The following is a 17320-nucleotide window of genomic DNA, read 5'->3' on the forward strand; positions in this document are numbered from 1 at the left end:
ATCTTTTACGATCAGCAATTCAAGGATTTTTTGGATCGCTGAGATCATAGCTACCAAGGGGAATCATGCCCCCTTCCCCCCCCCCCATCTTTAACCCTACGGTTGGACTTTTGAATCCTATTTTGAATCCTAACGGTTTTATTTGAATTTACATTTGGATTCTATAAATAACCCAAGCGACGCCGAATTTTCCGTTATCTTGAAGACCCAAGCGTAGGGGAGGGGGCAGAACAACCCCGGGGTAGCTAGGGTTTAATGCGATCCTAGGATGGAGCAAAATCGAGGGAAGAAAGTTAGTTGAAGACCAGCTCCCTATTTGTTAGGTTCCCTTGAAGAATTCCCCTATTTGATGAAACTGATTTGACTCTCATTATTATTTAGTTTGTATAAGTATCGTTCAATTTAAAGTTTGTATTTTTGTATCTTTGTATATAAATATATTGTAAGAAAAACCGAATCGTTGAATATTTGAGAAACTTAGTGCATTGCTTATTGATTTTTATTCATATACAATAATATAAACAAACATTTGTTAAGGATAATCTATTATTTAATAAATATTTTTAAATAAACTTGTGTCTTATTATTACTTTAATTAAATTACATCAGTTGAACAAATTCTATCTTTTTATTATTTCCTATCCATTCTTTTCAGTCCTAAATTCAAATTCATTTCTGATAAACAGATGAAATGCCTGATGTTTCCATTTTAACTTTTTAACTCCTACTGATCTAGCTAACTGTGCATTTCTACCTGGGCACTGTGCAGCGCGCATAACCTTTCAAATCTTACAAACTATATAAACATAAAACATGAGGAAATAAATCACAACAATAATTTAATACAGGCGTTGACCAAAGCTTAAAAATATTAGAATTTTTTTCAAATAAAATTTTTTTTTCCATGGGCAACGTGTTCCCCATTTTACCTTCAATACTATCTAGAGGACTGAAGTATCTAAATTTACTAACAATAGTAGAAGTGTAAAAAAATGTAGTGTATGAAAAAAATTACATAAAAAAAAACAATAATACAAGCTGAAATATGAAGGAATTTGTTTAAATATCTCAGCAAGGAATTTTTATGAAATATTTTTTAACTTAATAAATGATAAAAAAACTTAAAGATGAAGGAGTTGTTTTACCCTATTTTGGCTGGGGAGGGGGGGAGGGATCAATGGGATTCAATTGGAGTTTTTTTGAGAAACTCAAAAAAGAATTTGTCTGAGGCAGTTCAATTAGAGGGAGGGGTTAATAGAAATAGTTTTTATAACTCAATGAATTACATGATAAATATTAAAAAATCCAAACTGAAGAGGGTATTTAAATACCTAAGCAAGGAGTTTTTTATATACAGTGATAACCAGAAAACCCTGGAATAGTAAGTCGACCTTTAAACTCAAGTTAATACAGTAAATTGTCCAATCAGCATGAGACACAGTTATTAAGCATTATCGCTAAAATGTTGTCTTCTATAGTCTACAGTTTGTTTAGAAAAGCAAATACGTGTATGTATTATTTCTATCAAACTTTAAAATTTTATAAAGATTGAATCACAGAATCATGGAAAATTTGCAAACTTGTAATGAGAAAATTCGCAATTTTCAGTTCTGGTCTTATTTTTAAGGAAAAATTGGTTTTCGGTGGCTTTTTAGGATTTAACTGAACAGCATTTATTTAAAACTTTAGAATATACTAAAAAGAAAGGATTGAAGAGCCATGAAGAATGAGACTTCGATTAAAAAAGTTTTCAATTTTTTTAATTTTAAATGGACTGTACACATACTTTCAATTGGCCCAGGATTGATGGAGTGGCATGATCAATTCCCACCTGTACCCTTGAAAGCTTTGTCTGCTCAAGTATAATTTTTTTTAAGAACCTTTACTACCCTTTACTAAAATATTTGGCATACCCACTGTCATTTAAAGATTGCAATCACTTCTTAAAACCAAATATAAAAAAGTGCTTTTTAGTGCTAAAATGTACAAGTAAAGTTAGAGCGGAAAAATCAAAGCCCGAGGCGTTGAAACACATCAAAGTAAACCCTGTCTGTTTAATACATGAGACATAACTAAACATGGTTTGGTCGAGAGACTTTTCAGGCAGGTCTAAAACTGGTATAATTTAGTCAAAAATCAAGAGATAATCCCAACATTTACTTTAATCAACTTCAGACTCCACAGATCAAAACATTTAATATGATCAAGTTCAGATCAAACTGTATTTACTATGATCAAGTCCAGATCATACTGTTTACTCTGATCAAGTTCAGATCAAGCTATGCAGTTTGAACTTAGACTGAGTTAAAGTCTCAAAGTGATTAAATACTAAAGTGGGCCAAACTCATAGTCAGTCTATGTCCTAAGTATTTAAAAATAATATATAAATATATATATATATATATTGATCTTTACAGAGTGCACAGTACAACAGAAACTGGACTTCCTTTGTTTACAAATTAAGATTTTAGAAGTGAATTTAAGCCATTTTACTGGGTGACATGGAAACGCCTCAACACGGAAACGACTCAACACGGAAATGCCTCAAAAAAACAGAATCATAAAACTAATTTAATGTCGTCTTCTAACATTAAAAAAAATTTAACAATTATTTTACCATTAATTTAGGGTAAGTTAGGTTGCGCCGCAGGCTACAAAGGGGGCCGAGCGCTGCGGCTAGGATGGCTATTAGGGGGCCGAGCGCTGAGACTAGGACAGGCTAGGGGGCCGTGCGCTACGGCTAGAACAGGCTAGGAGACCGAGCGCTGCGGCCATGGCTGTGAAAATCAGTAGAATATAGTCTTTTTAATTTTAAGTTGAGAGAAGACGACATTAAATTAGTTTTATGATTCTGTTTTTTTGAGGCATTTCCGTGTTGAGTCGTTTCCGTGTTGATGCGTTTCCATGTCACCATTTTACTGCACAATAAATAATTTCAGACAGCACAATAATGCCTGCATGCATAATCTGTAAAACAAGGAATCCACAGTTTGTGATACCGAAAAATCAAGATCTTTGAAATATATCTCTTGATCTTCACTTTAGTTATTTGTGGTGAGAACTAGACACAGTTTTAAAGATATTAAGAGAGGCGTATTAAGATCTATTTCCCAGGAAGGGCTCACATTTCTTTTTCCGTTTAAAAACAAAACAAAAAAAGAAGAAAAAAGAAAACAAAATAACATATATACATATTACTGATCCAGGAGGATGATGAGCCCTTATAACCTCCCCCCCCCCCGGATACGCCTCTGGATATTAACATAGATGTGTCATAGAAATTTAAAAAGACATATTTTGAAATGGAGTAAGATTTGACAGAACAAAACTAAGCAGTTTTAAAGATAAATTCCTATAGTATTAGAAGTGCCAGGCAAAATCAATAAATTGATGAAGCGTCTACATAGTATTTGCAAACTCTTTGATTCTAGACTCTATAAAGACAGAACTATATAAAAAACTTACTTTTATCTGTCAGCATATATTTCACAAGATTAGAGAATAGAGTGGCAATATACAAAGTTTAAAGTTTTTATACTAGAATAATCACAAGAGGTTGCACTTCCGCACACCTATATAAAAAATAAAATACCATAGATATCCTTGACATACATGGTTGGTTTAGAATTGTACCAAAAATGCTGGTTTAGGATAGCTAAAATGGGCAGGGCCTGGTTAAAATGCGCAGGGCTGTTGGTTGGGTTTCCAATCGGAATTCGGTGCAATTGCGCTATAGTTACGAAAAAGAAAGCAATTATATATTTGCAGAATTGCGTGGAATTGCGCGGAATTGCGTACATAGTAATTGCTTTTCTCTAAAAATCAATAATTTTAACTGTTCGACATACAAATTTATGCAGCAGATACAAGAATGGAATTAAATATCTCTGTTGATTTTAAAACAATTAAGGCCCAAGTGTCATTTGTTTCAACAGTTTTCAAATTTTAAAGTTTCTGGTTGTTAAGCTACTAATTAACAAATTAATACGAAACATTTTTCATTTGTTCACATTGAATAAACATTAAAATGGAAACTTTTCTTGATTAAAATTGTAAGCTTCGTTTAATAAAACTTAGATAGTTTGATACAGTGAGGACCAGAAAACTATGGTACAGAAAGACAACATCACAGTGTATTTATACAAGTCAAACAAAATTACTTAGTAACTTATTAAATCACTTATCCAGTTACATGGGTCTGCTTGAGTCTAAACTGTCGTCTTCCTATGCCAGAGTTTTCTGGTTATCCTGCTGCATGAATATTATAAAATAAAAGATTAAGTTTAAATTCAATTTTCTTAGCGTTTGAGATTGGAAAGTTAGTGAAGTTCAGTTTATTGTATGTTGTTGAAAGGGATTGCGCAATAGTTAATCGCATTTATTGCGTGCCATAAGGTTTAAATTGAATTTTATCAAAATAAATTGAAACACAACGAAATAAAGTTGGACGAAATTGCGCGACCTAGCAAGCAATTGTGCGCAAATCCGTTGCTTTTATTTGCGCTCAATTAAATTTACTTGCGCACAAGGGCTTGCAATTGCGCGCAAGTAAAATCCACTTGCGTTGGAAACCCTAGCTGTAGGTAGAAACTTGGTTACAAAGATATAGACGTCTGGGTTTTGTAAAGGTTAAGTATGTTGAAATGCATTGTAGAAACAAATTGTATTTTTCATTGATTTAAACACACTTCAAATATTCTCATTTGGGAAACTTATATCCATCTTTTAAGGCATTGATTGATACACACACTTGATATTTAGTCATATTTTTGATTTGGTACACAGACCAATCTCAATATCCTTTCCGTCAGAAAAATCAAGACAAACACTCCAATATTCTCATTCGGGAAAATTATGTCCATCCTTTCAGGCATTAATTGATACACACACAAGATATTTTGCTGATATTAAAATCCTTTAAGCAAAAAATATTTAATATACCTAATAAAGGTACAGAAAAAAGGTCATGAAAATATTTTTTCATATATTTTAATTTGCTTTTTGGTTAAAATACAAGTTAGTTTTCTTGAAAATGTGCTTTTTACATCTGTTTGGAATAATTTTACATGTAATCTAAAGAGTTATTTTCCATAAAGAAACTTTCTATTCTAACACCGTACCACTCACACTTTCCCCTAGAAAAAGGCCTCAGAGAATAGGTAAAGGGTTGAAATGCATGTTTATAGCACAATTTGGGTCAGCTCATTGGAAAAATAAATTAAACCTATGACTTTATTTATTTGGGTTGAATAGGCAGGTTGAAAAATAAGCCAATAAAAGTTTCAGAAAAATGGAAGAAAAAATATTTTTCCACATTTTTCCATTTTTCAATTGGTTTTCAAAATATAGTTTTTACATCTGTAGCTTAGTCTAAAAAGTTTTTCACAGACCTGACTCTTTTCGTCCATTGCCGAACTCTATGCATTAAAAAAAACATTTACAAAAAATATTTTAGATTTTTATTCACAAAATTTCACAGTGATAGCTTCAAAAATAGGAGTGCTACGACAAAAAAAAACTCCTCTCCAACTTTCCTAGCCCATTAAGGGTTAAATTATATTACACTGAATATCTACATTACTTATGATTTTTCTCAAATATATAAACAGGTTGGTATGAAACATCCTGGTTAGGAGCAGGGGTAAAATTTCCTAAACAAAATTAAGAAAGTTTAGTGAAAAAATCAAACTCTTAAAATTTATCATTAATTTATAAAAACTGTTTGACTACATTTTTACTTAAAACTGTAAGGAACCCTTTAAAAGTAGAGTTGTGTGCCTGTAATCCCCAATTCTACTATTTAAAGCTTAGTCTGGTCATCCATGAATTAATGGGCAAAAAAATTTGCCATATTGCTGATTTCTTTTTGTTTAAGGGATTTGCCCAATTGTCAGATGAGAAAAGAATGGTTATTTATCAGGCAAAGGTTCATAAGGTATGATTGTGAAACATTGATGAACCACTCTAGTCTAATTAAAAATTTCTAGAAATTAGAAAATTGTCCCTTTTCCCAGTAATATTTCTTTAATAAAGGGATTATAGAGTTTAAGCGTAATGTATAAATCAATTTGTTTAAATATTATTTATAAAAATTTAAAACCACAAATAAATATCTTAATGTTTTAAAAAGAATAAGTTACCTGCAGATGTCCAAAAGAATTTCCAATTTGTCACCAAATACGGATATAAGATTGGTCCATAAACTCTAAAAATATATGGATAAAAGATGAGGTTTATACTAAGGACAATATGGTTAATAGATTGTTCCATAAACCCTATAAATATATTGTTTCATATCAGTCCATAAACCCTAGAAGAATAAGAGTATAAAATCAGTCCATAAGATAGTTCAAAAGATTCTGAAAATCTTGAATTTTAATATTGAATTCACAGGCAAGGAAACAGGACAATTTGAATGTCATAAATTGGCCACTTGTGGTTAACTTGAAATTATGCCTGCAGTCCCCTTAGGCAAGATATACAGTGCAAGGTTGCTGTTTGGTGAAAAGGATGATGGGAGGGGTAAGGCTTTAAATATTTAAATCTAAATTTTGTTCATGTGAATTTCTTGTCCATAAGGCTTTTGTCTAGCATAACCTATTACAGTCCAATAAAAACAATTTCAACATGACATATGACTATTTTCTCAGAATAAATCTGGATACAATTTCTGCATTTGCTGTTGTAATTGTAAAAACTAAAGCCATTGTTCGGGAGGGGCGCTGTTCCTGGTAATAGTCATTCTTTTACCAGAATAAACGGAACTATAGTTTGGAACCATTAGTAAACAAAGGGAACAGAATGGAAATTGCTTGAAAAGAAAGTTAAGATCAGGAACACATTCTAGGCGTTTTAAATTATGATTGTGTTCTAAATCATGTAGCAAAAATTTAAATAAACCCACTGCCCCCCCTTACCCAGCCTCTCTCTCCCTTCAGGGATGGGAGAGAGAGGTTGAAAGAAATTGTTTTCTACAATTTATTCATATATAATTTTGATATAATTGAAATATTGATAATAAAAATAATTATTTTTTTTTAAATCTAAAAATTGTACACCCCTTTTTAAGTATGAAAACGTTCTTGACTAAGAACAGAATGGAGATGGAGAAGGAACATGAATGGAAGGATCAGAAAAAAGGAACAAGAACAGAAATATACAGCTGAAGGCCCTTGTTCTAGATAGGAACGGAATAATTTCTAAAAAGTCAGAAGGTGCCCAGTATAGTTAATGTTCCTTTTTTGCCAAAGATGGATATTAAGTGATTAAACTTCCATTTTAAAAGTAAATAATGACTACAGTAGCCAATTTAAGCTAAATGGTTAACAAAAGAGTTGGTGTCCTACCTGGCAGCATTGAATTCTAATCTGTCTACTCCGGCAACAGGCACACCAATCACTAGCTAAATATAACAACTTTTAAATCTGTCTGAGGTTGAGCAACCGCCCTCTCCACCTTGACCTATGTTTTTTACATTTTGATTTAGAAGGGTAATATAAAGATTGCCATCATATTTATAGCAGATCTCATTTAGACCAATCAAGATTTTTTTTTGGGGGGTGGGGTAGCATTTTTAACACCACCATTGTTTTTTTATAAATGACTTAAAAACGGCTTACATTATAAATTTCTTTATAGGGTTACCCTCAAAGAATGAGACTTAAAAGACAATTGTGCAGAATTTATGTTGGCTGTTGACTTTCTTTGCCAAATCATCAAATAGGCCATTAATCAACAATATCTATCAACAATATCCTTTGTAGGTACAAAAATTTTACTAAAGACCCTTAAAAAAGGTCTAATATTAAGAAGAATAGCTAAAAGAAAATATGAACTTACAGAAAAAAGTGGGTTGTTTGATTAAAAAAAATATGGGTACTGTTGTGAATCAGACATGTCACTCTGTAAATGGTGGGTCCCATATAATTACATGTGAAGTCCCTGATGAGGTGAACTCTGTACTTGACCTTGGCATCTGGGCTGGATACACAGCTGGCTCTTGCTATGGTTAAAATATCTCCCCATGGGTTTATTGCATCTCCATATCGTCCTCAAATAAATCAAAGGTTTAAAAATAGTCATTTTTTCTAAGAACAAATAACCCCCCTGGTTCAAAATCTTTGAAAATCCTTTAGAGACTCAAAATTTTGCTTGATTTTTTAATATACATTATACATTCAGATGAAGCCAATGAATTTGAGGAAAGAGGACTGTTATAGTTCAACTAGAATAATAATTGATTGGCTTTAGACTTTTTAGCTTATCAATTCTGTAGCTTGAATTCAGGTCAATTTGAGTGATTTTCTTAATTCATATTTTTACCATGTTCAGAACATTTACCAATAACCAGCATTCTAATTGAAAGTAAAATCTGGTGACTAACCTAGTCCTGAATGCTCCAATGAGGAGTAGGAAATTATCACGTCAAAAAGTGGAAGTTCCTGCTTTTTAAACCTTTCCCTAAAAAAAATCATGACAGTAAGAAATTGTTCATAGTTTTATATTTCAAGCAATTTGATTTTACTCTTTGATCTAACAGAGCTGAAAACTTTTGAATTTTGGATTAGATAAATCAGGGGCACATGTAAGGATTTTCTAGGGGTAAAGTTTGAAATTTGGGTGCAAAGCAGGCCGAGGTGGCTCATGGCTGCCGGAAGAGAAAAAAGCTAACTATGTGGCACGGAAGGGGAAATAGTGGTGGCTCATAGCCCCCTGCCTTCCCCCGCTCACACAATCAGTTGTAAAGATATAGGGATAAAAAATTTGAGTTTGTGGCAAAGACTTAATTCCTTTATGTTCAATAGATTAAATTGCATGATCGAAGGTCTAAATATTGAAAGCTTGCTGTACTGTAAACTTGGCGTCATTAACCTTCTTGAATGTGTACTGCGTAATCTTGAAGTTTAAAAAGATTATTTTTCCAGAAGTTTTTTTCTTGAATAAACATATGAATTTGATATCTTTATGCAAATGAATATAAAACCTCTCTCCTTGCACTTTGGCCTTATTCATACTCCTAGAGGTGCTCAGAAATGGTTTTACTAAATTTTTAATCATACATTTAAAAAAAATTTTTGTTTTGTATTTATTATTATTTAATTTAAAGGACTGTCTCCTAATGAGATAAAAGGGACTGTATGTGTAATTTCATTTAATTACTTTGTAAAGATGGCAATGCCAGATTTACAACGGATACCCTGAAAGGCTTTGCATGATCCAGAATGAATTAGATATCAATATTTATAAATTTAAAAACTGATTATTTCATTCATAGGTTCTCCTCTTCAAAAGCGCATTTTTCTTCAGGAAAACATATAAGTTCATCATCAGAATTAAAAATTTTTAACCCTTGGTTGTACAGTCTCTCGAAATTACGCAATTACAGTCCTTTTAATGTGAAAAAATTTCTTCTACTGTCTCTTAAATCAACGAATTTTGAAACCGCTTATAAATGCAACTTACCCCCCAAGAAAATACAGCATTAGCTAGAGCTCTATTTCTGGCATCAAACATTTCAGCTATTAGAGATCCAGCAGCCGGTCTACAGCCGGATACTCTGAAATCAATTCTTATCAAACAATCAAATTGATTGATCTAGCGCAGTTCTGCGACCTAAAACTCTAAAGTCAATTCTAATCATTAAATCAATTTTATCCTGTCGGATTTTCTGAAATAAATTATAATCAATCAAAAAATCAATTAAATTTATTGATTAAACTTGATTGAAACTCATGCACCCCCGTTGTTCTTTTCTTTTAATTGAATTCTTTAAATAAATTCCCAATTACATAAAGAAAATTCCAGATTTGGGAAACTGCACATTTGGAAATTTCCACTTGGGGAAATTGCACATTTGGACAATTCCACTGGGGAAATTGCAAATTTGGGAAATTCTACTTGGGGAAATGTTTTTTATCTTATAATAATTTATTTTAATTAAATTTTACAATCATTTTAAATATTTCTATAATATCATATGGAAATATTTGGAGATTTCTTGTTTTTATTTTCTTCTTGTTTGTACATAATCATATTTCCGCTAATTTTGAAAAAACAAGATTTTTTATTTTGTGGATGTCCTTGAATCTTGCCACTTCATAAGAAGGCACTATTTTTTAAGGATCTTGCTTTTTTCCTGAACCCTGTAAATTGAACTAGCTGAGGATCTTGCATATTTTAACATTTATAATTATTTAACTCTGAGAGGAAAAAGATGTTAATATTTTTAAATCTCCATCCCAACAAACAAAACACAGGTTTTCAACGAGATTAGCAGTATGGAGAACTGGTTGATAATTCACGTGATTAATTCACGTACCTTCCTTGTGTTTTACTCGTGGTAAATCGACTTTTCACAATCTTGAAGATTCCTCATGTGTACAGCACGGGTAAAAAACGCGAAAATATTCTTTGAAAATTCTCGTTGTTATTTCACATGTTGTACACGTAGCAAAATAAACCAGTGCAAAATCTTGCATATTCCTATCGTGTTAAGCTCGAGTAATGCAATGCCAGAATTTTTAGATTTTAATTCTCGTAATTATCACGTGTACTATATTTGAGATAATTCTATAGTTCAATTCTCGAAGTTTTTTCACATGTTCTGCTCGTAGAAAAGATACCAGTGCAAGCTCTCGCATATTCCAAACGTGTTAATCATGAGTAATGGAATGCCAGAATTATCTAGATTTTAATTCTTGTAAATATCACGCGTAAAATATTTGAGATATCACGGGAAGAATTTCATCTTTCATTTTTAACAGAGTTGCAAAATCACAACACTTGGTGTCTCTGCTCATCTTTTAGAAACTAAAAGTTTATTGTAGTAAAATGAAATATTTCAACTGACATAAATTTTTCAGATTATAACAAGCATGAGCATAGTATAGAAAAGTTTCACATTGAATTTTGTTTTGTATTTCTCAACAACCCCTTTTTGGAATATCGATATTTTAGATATATACAGGAAGGGGAATTCATATAATTATGAATACATTAACACAATTGAACAATATTTAGACTTGAATTATCACTTTGTGATAAGAAAAGTTTAAAGTTAACATGTTCAAGATGTTTAATGTAAAAGATATAAACTAAAATGTTTAGTTTCTAAACATTTTGTAATAGGTATATATTTTTACACAGTATATTTTATAATATAGTTCTATATCAGAAATCAATTATGTATCCCCCCCCTTTCCCGGGGTTTTTAAAAATGTAATTAAAGTAGATGAGAGAAAAGTAATTTTCCCATGTAAAAATCCCGTGTTCATCTCGTGAAATAAACTCAAGTTTTCGCCGTGTAAAAACTCGGTCCTAGACCCGTGTTCAAATCGTCGACAATCACCTCGACAACACGTGAATTATCACGGGATAATGACGGGTCACTCGTGTGAAATAAACCAAATAATCTTGTGTTCTTCACGGGTTTTTGTTTGTTGGGATATTACTGAAGGAAAAGCTACTCTGCAAAACTTTGAAATTATTATCTTTGTTATTCTAATTTTTATTTCTGTCCAACTGATATTTTTGAAAATTTTCTTGTTGTCATATCCCCATTCATGTAGTGCGACTTAGGGAGTTTAGTTGCCGAAAAAACTTTTCATGAAATTTTCATCTTTATAAGGTTTTAAAGCAGACTAATAAATATGAAATGGTTTATTTTGGAGGGGTGCAATTGTATGGGCAGTAAGAGGGACAGGATTCTAAGGAGGGGGGGGGGAGGGTACTTAACCCACCCACTATATACATCCCTGAGATCAATGCTTGATATTTTTTTAAAAGTTTAATCTTATAAATTCCAATAATATCAAGGAAAGTATTTAAAATGCAATCAAGAGTGTCAGACAGGGGGTGGCAATGTGCATTTATTTATAAATAGAGTAAGAAAATATTAGAGAAATTGGATATAGCTACAAGTCTGTAGGAACTTGGTTATTTGGCTTTCAGAGATTTCACATAATTCAAAATTTTATTCTAAGCTAAAAAATTGAGTTTTGATTATGGTTTCCAGGAAAAAGGAAAAATCATTTCGTGAAAAAATAATGCAAAAATATCACAATAAAAATTAAGGGTAAATTTTGCGAAAAATTATGCAAAAATTTTGTAAAAAAAGTAAATATTATGTGTAAAAATGAAAAGTTTGAAGGAAAAAGTTGCATAAATTTATTTTAAAAAACTAAATTTTGTGAAAACAAGACTCATTTTCAAAGAGGGATATATCTGCTAGCCCAAGTGATGGATTAACACAAAATATAAATTTAGATTTAAGAAGGACTAGGAGATATCAGATCAGATCTTTCTTCTTAAAACACAAAATAAAATATACTACTGGAAGAACCAAAATAATTCAGAAAACTAAAAAAGATGGCTTTTTGTCAAATGTTGACCAATCAGAGCAGAGAAGTCCTTCATAGCAATAATTTTTTTCAGCTATAAAACTCATGGTTTTTACAAAATACTAGCATTTCAAGGAAAATATTTTTGCATTTTGCATTTTCACAAAACATGTTTTAAGAAATTTTGGTTTCGTTTTTGCTTGATTTATTTTTGCAAATAAGTGCAAAATTTTGCAGAAAAGTTTGTGAAGTGCAATAAAAAATGTACACATCTTTTAGCGAAATGTTTTGACACTAACAACGAAACACAGGGTTTCCTACAAACCATGAAACTTGAATGACGATCCCCCTGCAAGAAATAGATCAAACCCTGGAAATGGACACTCATTTAATGGAGATGACATTTATATTATTACTTAATCTTTTAATTTGTTGTAAACATTCATTTACCTTAAGATTATAAAGTATAATTTCTGTTCACCATATAAAATTGAACTATTATTTATATATTTCATAATTGTTCCTTATTGCACTTTAGATATTTTAGACTTTAAATAAAGTTAGGCCTCAACTAAAATGAATAATTACACATTATTTCAAACACTATATATTTACAAGTTAAACATCATAAAAATTTTTACTAAGTATAAACTTATATCAAGATAGAACACAACTTATATCAAACATCTGCCTCCAATTGAGAATGTAATGTTCTTAACATCTCCAATTCCTCCTTGATGACGATTAAATATTTCTTAACACAACACGTCGTAATTCTGCCTCACCTCCGGTGTAGGAAAACCTTTGATCAAGCTTGGCATCTGAAGCTCACCTTGTTCCGCCGTATCTCAACCCCAGCTTGTTTTTTTCTTTACACTGCTTGGCTTGCGGTTAATTCTATCTATAACTTATGTAACTGTAAATCCCCAGAGCTCCAGCTCTAACTTGGGTATGTTTCACTTGAATATTTACCTTTGTTCTATGTACAATTTTACAGTAATCAACCATGCCCTGAGCTGAAAACTTTTTAATGGGATATCCTTAATCCTGATTGGATAATTAATCTGGAGATTAAAAATGAGAGGAGAACAAGCAATATTTAATCTAGAGATTAAGAAAAAGAGTGGATCAAGCATTAATCCCGATATCCACCATTCTAAAGTTCCCAGCTCTGTTTACAGACAATATATCCACATTCTATAAGTTTTTTATTTGGTGGTTAGTCACTTGAACTAACAACATTAGAGCTATCGATATTTTCACTTTTGTTCATTTTGGCCTTTCATGGTTAAGTTTTTCTTTCTAGCTTGTTTTATTTTAAGTAAATGTATTAAATTATGTTATCATGATTAGTTCGATCTTTATTATCTATGTTCCGTTATATGTTTTATCTATTTTCATATTGACCCTGATCGGCCAGTCCAGTCAGTTTATATTTACCTGTATTTAATAAATTAGTAATGCACACTGCAGAGAAAGGAGGAAAAGGTCTGAGGGTATTGGGTAAAGGAGAGAAGATTAAGTTTTACTTGGATGGAATGGATTGTAGATTTGAAGTAGAGCCTATTGTGATAGAAGGCTTGAATCATGCAGTAAGCTTTGGAATAGAGTTTTTTCAACAACAGGAATTGTCTATATCCTGTATAGAGAAGGAAGTAAAGCTAGTCACCGGAAGTAAGGGCCAGGAAAGGTTAACGAGACTGTGTAGTGCATACAGGAAACAAAGAAGTATGCGCAAGTAATCCCTGCTATGTGGCAAACGGAGAGAAAGAAACCGGAAGTAAACAACGTTAATCAAGTGGAGGAAGTGATAGAGAGGAAGTTATGGTCTGCTGAGAAGATAACTATTCCCGCTGGAAGTGCAAAATTAGTCAAGGTGAGAACAGAAGGTAATTGGAAGGGTGCTGGAGTGGTGGAATCATTACCTTAAGAAGATTAAGAGAAGGGGAGAAAAGTTCTACTTCTGGAAAATGCATATGATCTGTCAGGAAGTGTACAAGCTGTGTATGTGGAGAACCATGCAGATAAGTGTGTAGAGTTTTGTATAGGACAGAAGTTGGGAACCATACACAGTATGTGTATAGATAAGTAGGCCTGAATTAAGGAGGAACTAAGGGGAAGTATAGCACCGGATTTAGACAAAGTAGAAGTGTGTAATTCTCAGGAATCTATTCTATTCGGATTTCCCCACAGGAGAAATTAGAAGGAAGTTTATTAAGGATAGTTTCAAGATAGATGAGAATGAGATTCTGAACATAGATACAGAGTTAAAAGAGGAGGTGATCAAACTTTTCTTAGAGAACTTTTCCACGTTAGCCCTTCACCCTAATAATTATGGCAAGACAGATTTACTGGAGCTACGGATAGAATTACAGCCTGGAGCAGTACCCAAGAGGTCTAAGGTGAGACCATTGAACCCTGACCAGTGTGCAAACTTGAAGGAACAATTAGATAAGTGGATCCAACAGGGGATTATAGAACCTGCAAACAGTCCCTGGGCATCGCCATTAGTTCCTGTTAAGAAGAAAGATGGAAGAACAAGATGGGTGACTGACCTGAGGCAGCTAAATGATGTCACCTTAAAAGATGCTTACCCCTTGACAAATATCCAGGAGAATTTACAAAAGTTGAAGGGTGCAAAAATCTTCACTTCTATTGATGCCTGTGGTGCATACCACGCCATCCAGGTAAAGGAGGGGAGCAGGGATTGTAGAGCTTTTATTAGTCCCTTTGGCACATTACGTTATATAAGTATGAACTTTGAATTGTCAAATGCCGGAAGCGTTTACAGCCGGATGTTGGACCTACCAAGGCAGGGATCAAAATATTCCAGACAGAAACCGAATACTTAGGTCATATAGTGAGTCAGGGTGGAGTACAACTATTGGATCAATATGTGAAAGACATACAAGGCCACATCCCACAAGTTGCAAGGAAATGTCGTCATTTCTAGGATTCACGGGTTACTACAGAGGTTTTATTCCGAGGTACTCAGCTTTGACCAACAGGATGAATAGTTTGAAGAAGGCAGAGAAATTTGTATGGACTGAGGATACGGAGAAGGATTTCCTAGAGTTGAAGGTGGAGTTTTTAGCAGGGCAGATACAAGCTTACCCAGATTTTGATTCAGATGAACCTTTTATTCTTACTACGGACTGGTCGTCTCTAAACATTGCAGGGGTTCTATCTCAGAAACAGGAGGGAGTGGAGAACTTCCTTGGCTGCTGGGGGCAGAAGTGTAACCAATATTAGAGACACTATTCCAGCGCCAAGGGGGAGCTCCTTGCCCTGGTGAAGTGCATGAAGAAGTGGGAACATATTTTAAAGTAATGGCCCCCCTTCTTAGTCTACACGGATGCTGCTAGCCTGAAGTATATCATGAACCTGAAGTCAGAGGAAACTATTTTTCAGCATTGGTATGCAGAATTAGCACAGTTTGAGTTTATTGTGATACATAAGAAAGGAAGTAAGAACATTAATGCAGATGCCTTATCTAGAGCCAAGCATTTAGATGAGCCAACGGAAGAGGAAAATGAAGAATATCAGGAAGCTAACGAAGCAGGAGAAATGAAGATAACCTTTGCATCTGAGCTGAACAGAAACCCTGTGGAAATAGGAAGAGAGAGGCGGAAGTTTGCCGAATATCAGCCTGTCATTCACAACCTGAGCAATAAGACAAGATACGAGATAATGGAGGGAAATGTATTGAGAAAGTTACAAGAAGAGGATGAAGTTTGGAAAGAAGTTATAAAGTGGATAGTGGATGGTAGAGTACCCAAGATGCAGGAAGTGAGGGTAGGGATACAGGAAGTGATATCAGTGAGGCAGATATTCAATCCTACCCTGTTTGTGATGCATAATGGGATATTGTGTTATAACTGAAACACGGATCCAGCCAAGCCCTATGATGCTTTACGTGTTTGTATACCAGCAGTGAAGTTAGAGGAAGTGTTCAAGATTTGTCATGAGGGTGTGGCAGGGGGCCACAGAGGCATTGCAGGAACCTTAGATAAGTTTGAAGGACCTTTTTTGTGATGTCTGCTCGTGAGAAGATCTGTAGACTGGTGGATCCGTGTAACACCTGCCTAGCCAAGAAAAGGAGAATTCAAGCCAAGAGAGGGCCTTTCATGCCTAGCACAGTGGGCAATATAGGGGAGAAAGTGTTCTTAGTTTCCATGTCTGAGACAGTGAGAAAGAATCGTTATTTATTGACAGTGCAAGATGGATTTACAAGGTTTATCCTCTTTGCAATAAGGAGGCAGGCACTGTTGCTAGGGTGTTAATACGTGAACATTTTAGAGTTTTTGGATTGCCAAACCAAATCCACTCAGACAATGGAGCAGAATTTGTCAATAAGTTATGGATTGAACTATCTAGTGAATTGAAGATTTTGCATACTAGAACCCCACCTTATAATCCATCCTCAAACATAATGGAACAATGGCATAGAACAATAGTAGGTATACTGAGATCAATGGGCAGTGAGATGCAAAATGAATGGGATCTAGGTGTAAAAGCGGCTTGTCTGGCCTATAATACTACATTACATTGTAGTACAGGCCAGACACCATTCTTTGCAACCTTTAGGAGAGAAGCTTTATTTCCCATCCATTGAGTTTACCCAATTCCCAAGCCTGACGCTGAGCTGGATGTATCTGCCTGGATGGAGACTATACAAGAAAGATTTCAAACTGCCTATGCAGGGATGAGGAACACGCAGTACTATAAGCCGATAGTGAACCAGTTCAACATAGGCCAGTGGGTATGGATCTTTGACCCCAGGATAATTCCAGGCAGTTGTGACAAACTCAGGTCTTATTGGGCAGGTCCCTTCAAGATCATAAGATTGATGGCTCCAGGGCTGGCTGAGGTGATTGCAGTTTTCGAGCAGGGTATGTCAAGGATCGTTAGCATGGATATCCTCAAAGAATTTCGAGGGGAGAACAATGTGCACGGTTTACCCAGTGACCCCCCCCCCCCCC

At 33.8% G+C, this 17320-nt stretch overlaps 1 protein-coding gene across 1 annotated transcript in view; it reads right to left on the reverse strand.

Annotated features, from left to right (window-relative positions):
* Positions 1-5463: 5463 nt before the first annotated feature.
* The window catches only part of LOC111716564 (uncharacterized), a 17815-nt gene continuing 5958 nt past the window's right edge, over positions 5464-17320 (reverse strand). The window contains exons 4-8 of the mRNA XM_023492050.1: positions 8384-8460; positions 7968-8050; positions 7347-7402; positions 6141-6205; positions 5464-5651 (exon numbers count right to left, since the gene is read on the reverse strand). Of these exons, the coding sequence (XP_023347818.1) occupies positions 5578-5651; positions 6141-6205; positions 7347-7402; positions 7968-8050; positions 8384-8460 (355 nt within the window). The 3' untranslated portion in view covers positions 5464-5577. The remainder of the gene's footprint in view (positions 5652-6140; positions 6206-7346; positions 7403-7967; positions 8051-8383; positions 8461-17320) is intronic.

Source organism: Eurytemora carolleeae, unplaced genomic scaffold (assembly GCF_000591075.1).
Source record: "Eurytemora carolleeae unplaced genomic scaffold, Eaff_2.0 scaffold2118, whole genome shotgun sequence".
Lineage (NCBI taxonomy): Eukaryota > Metazoa > Arthropoda > Copepoda > Calanoida > Temoridae > Eurytemora > Eurytemora carolleeae.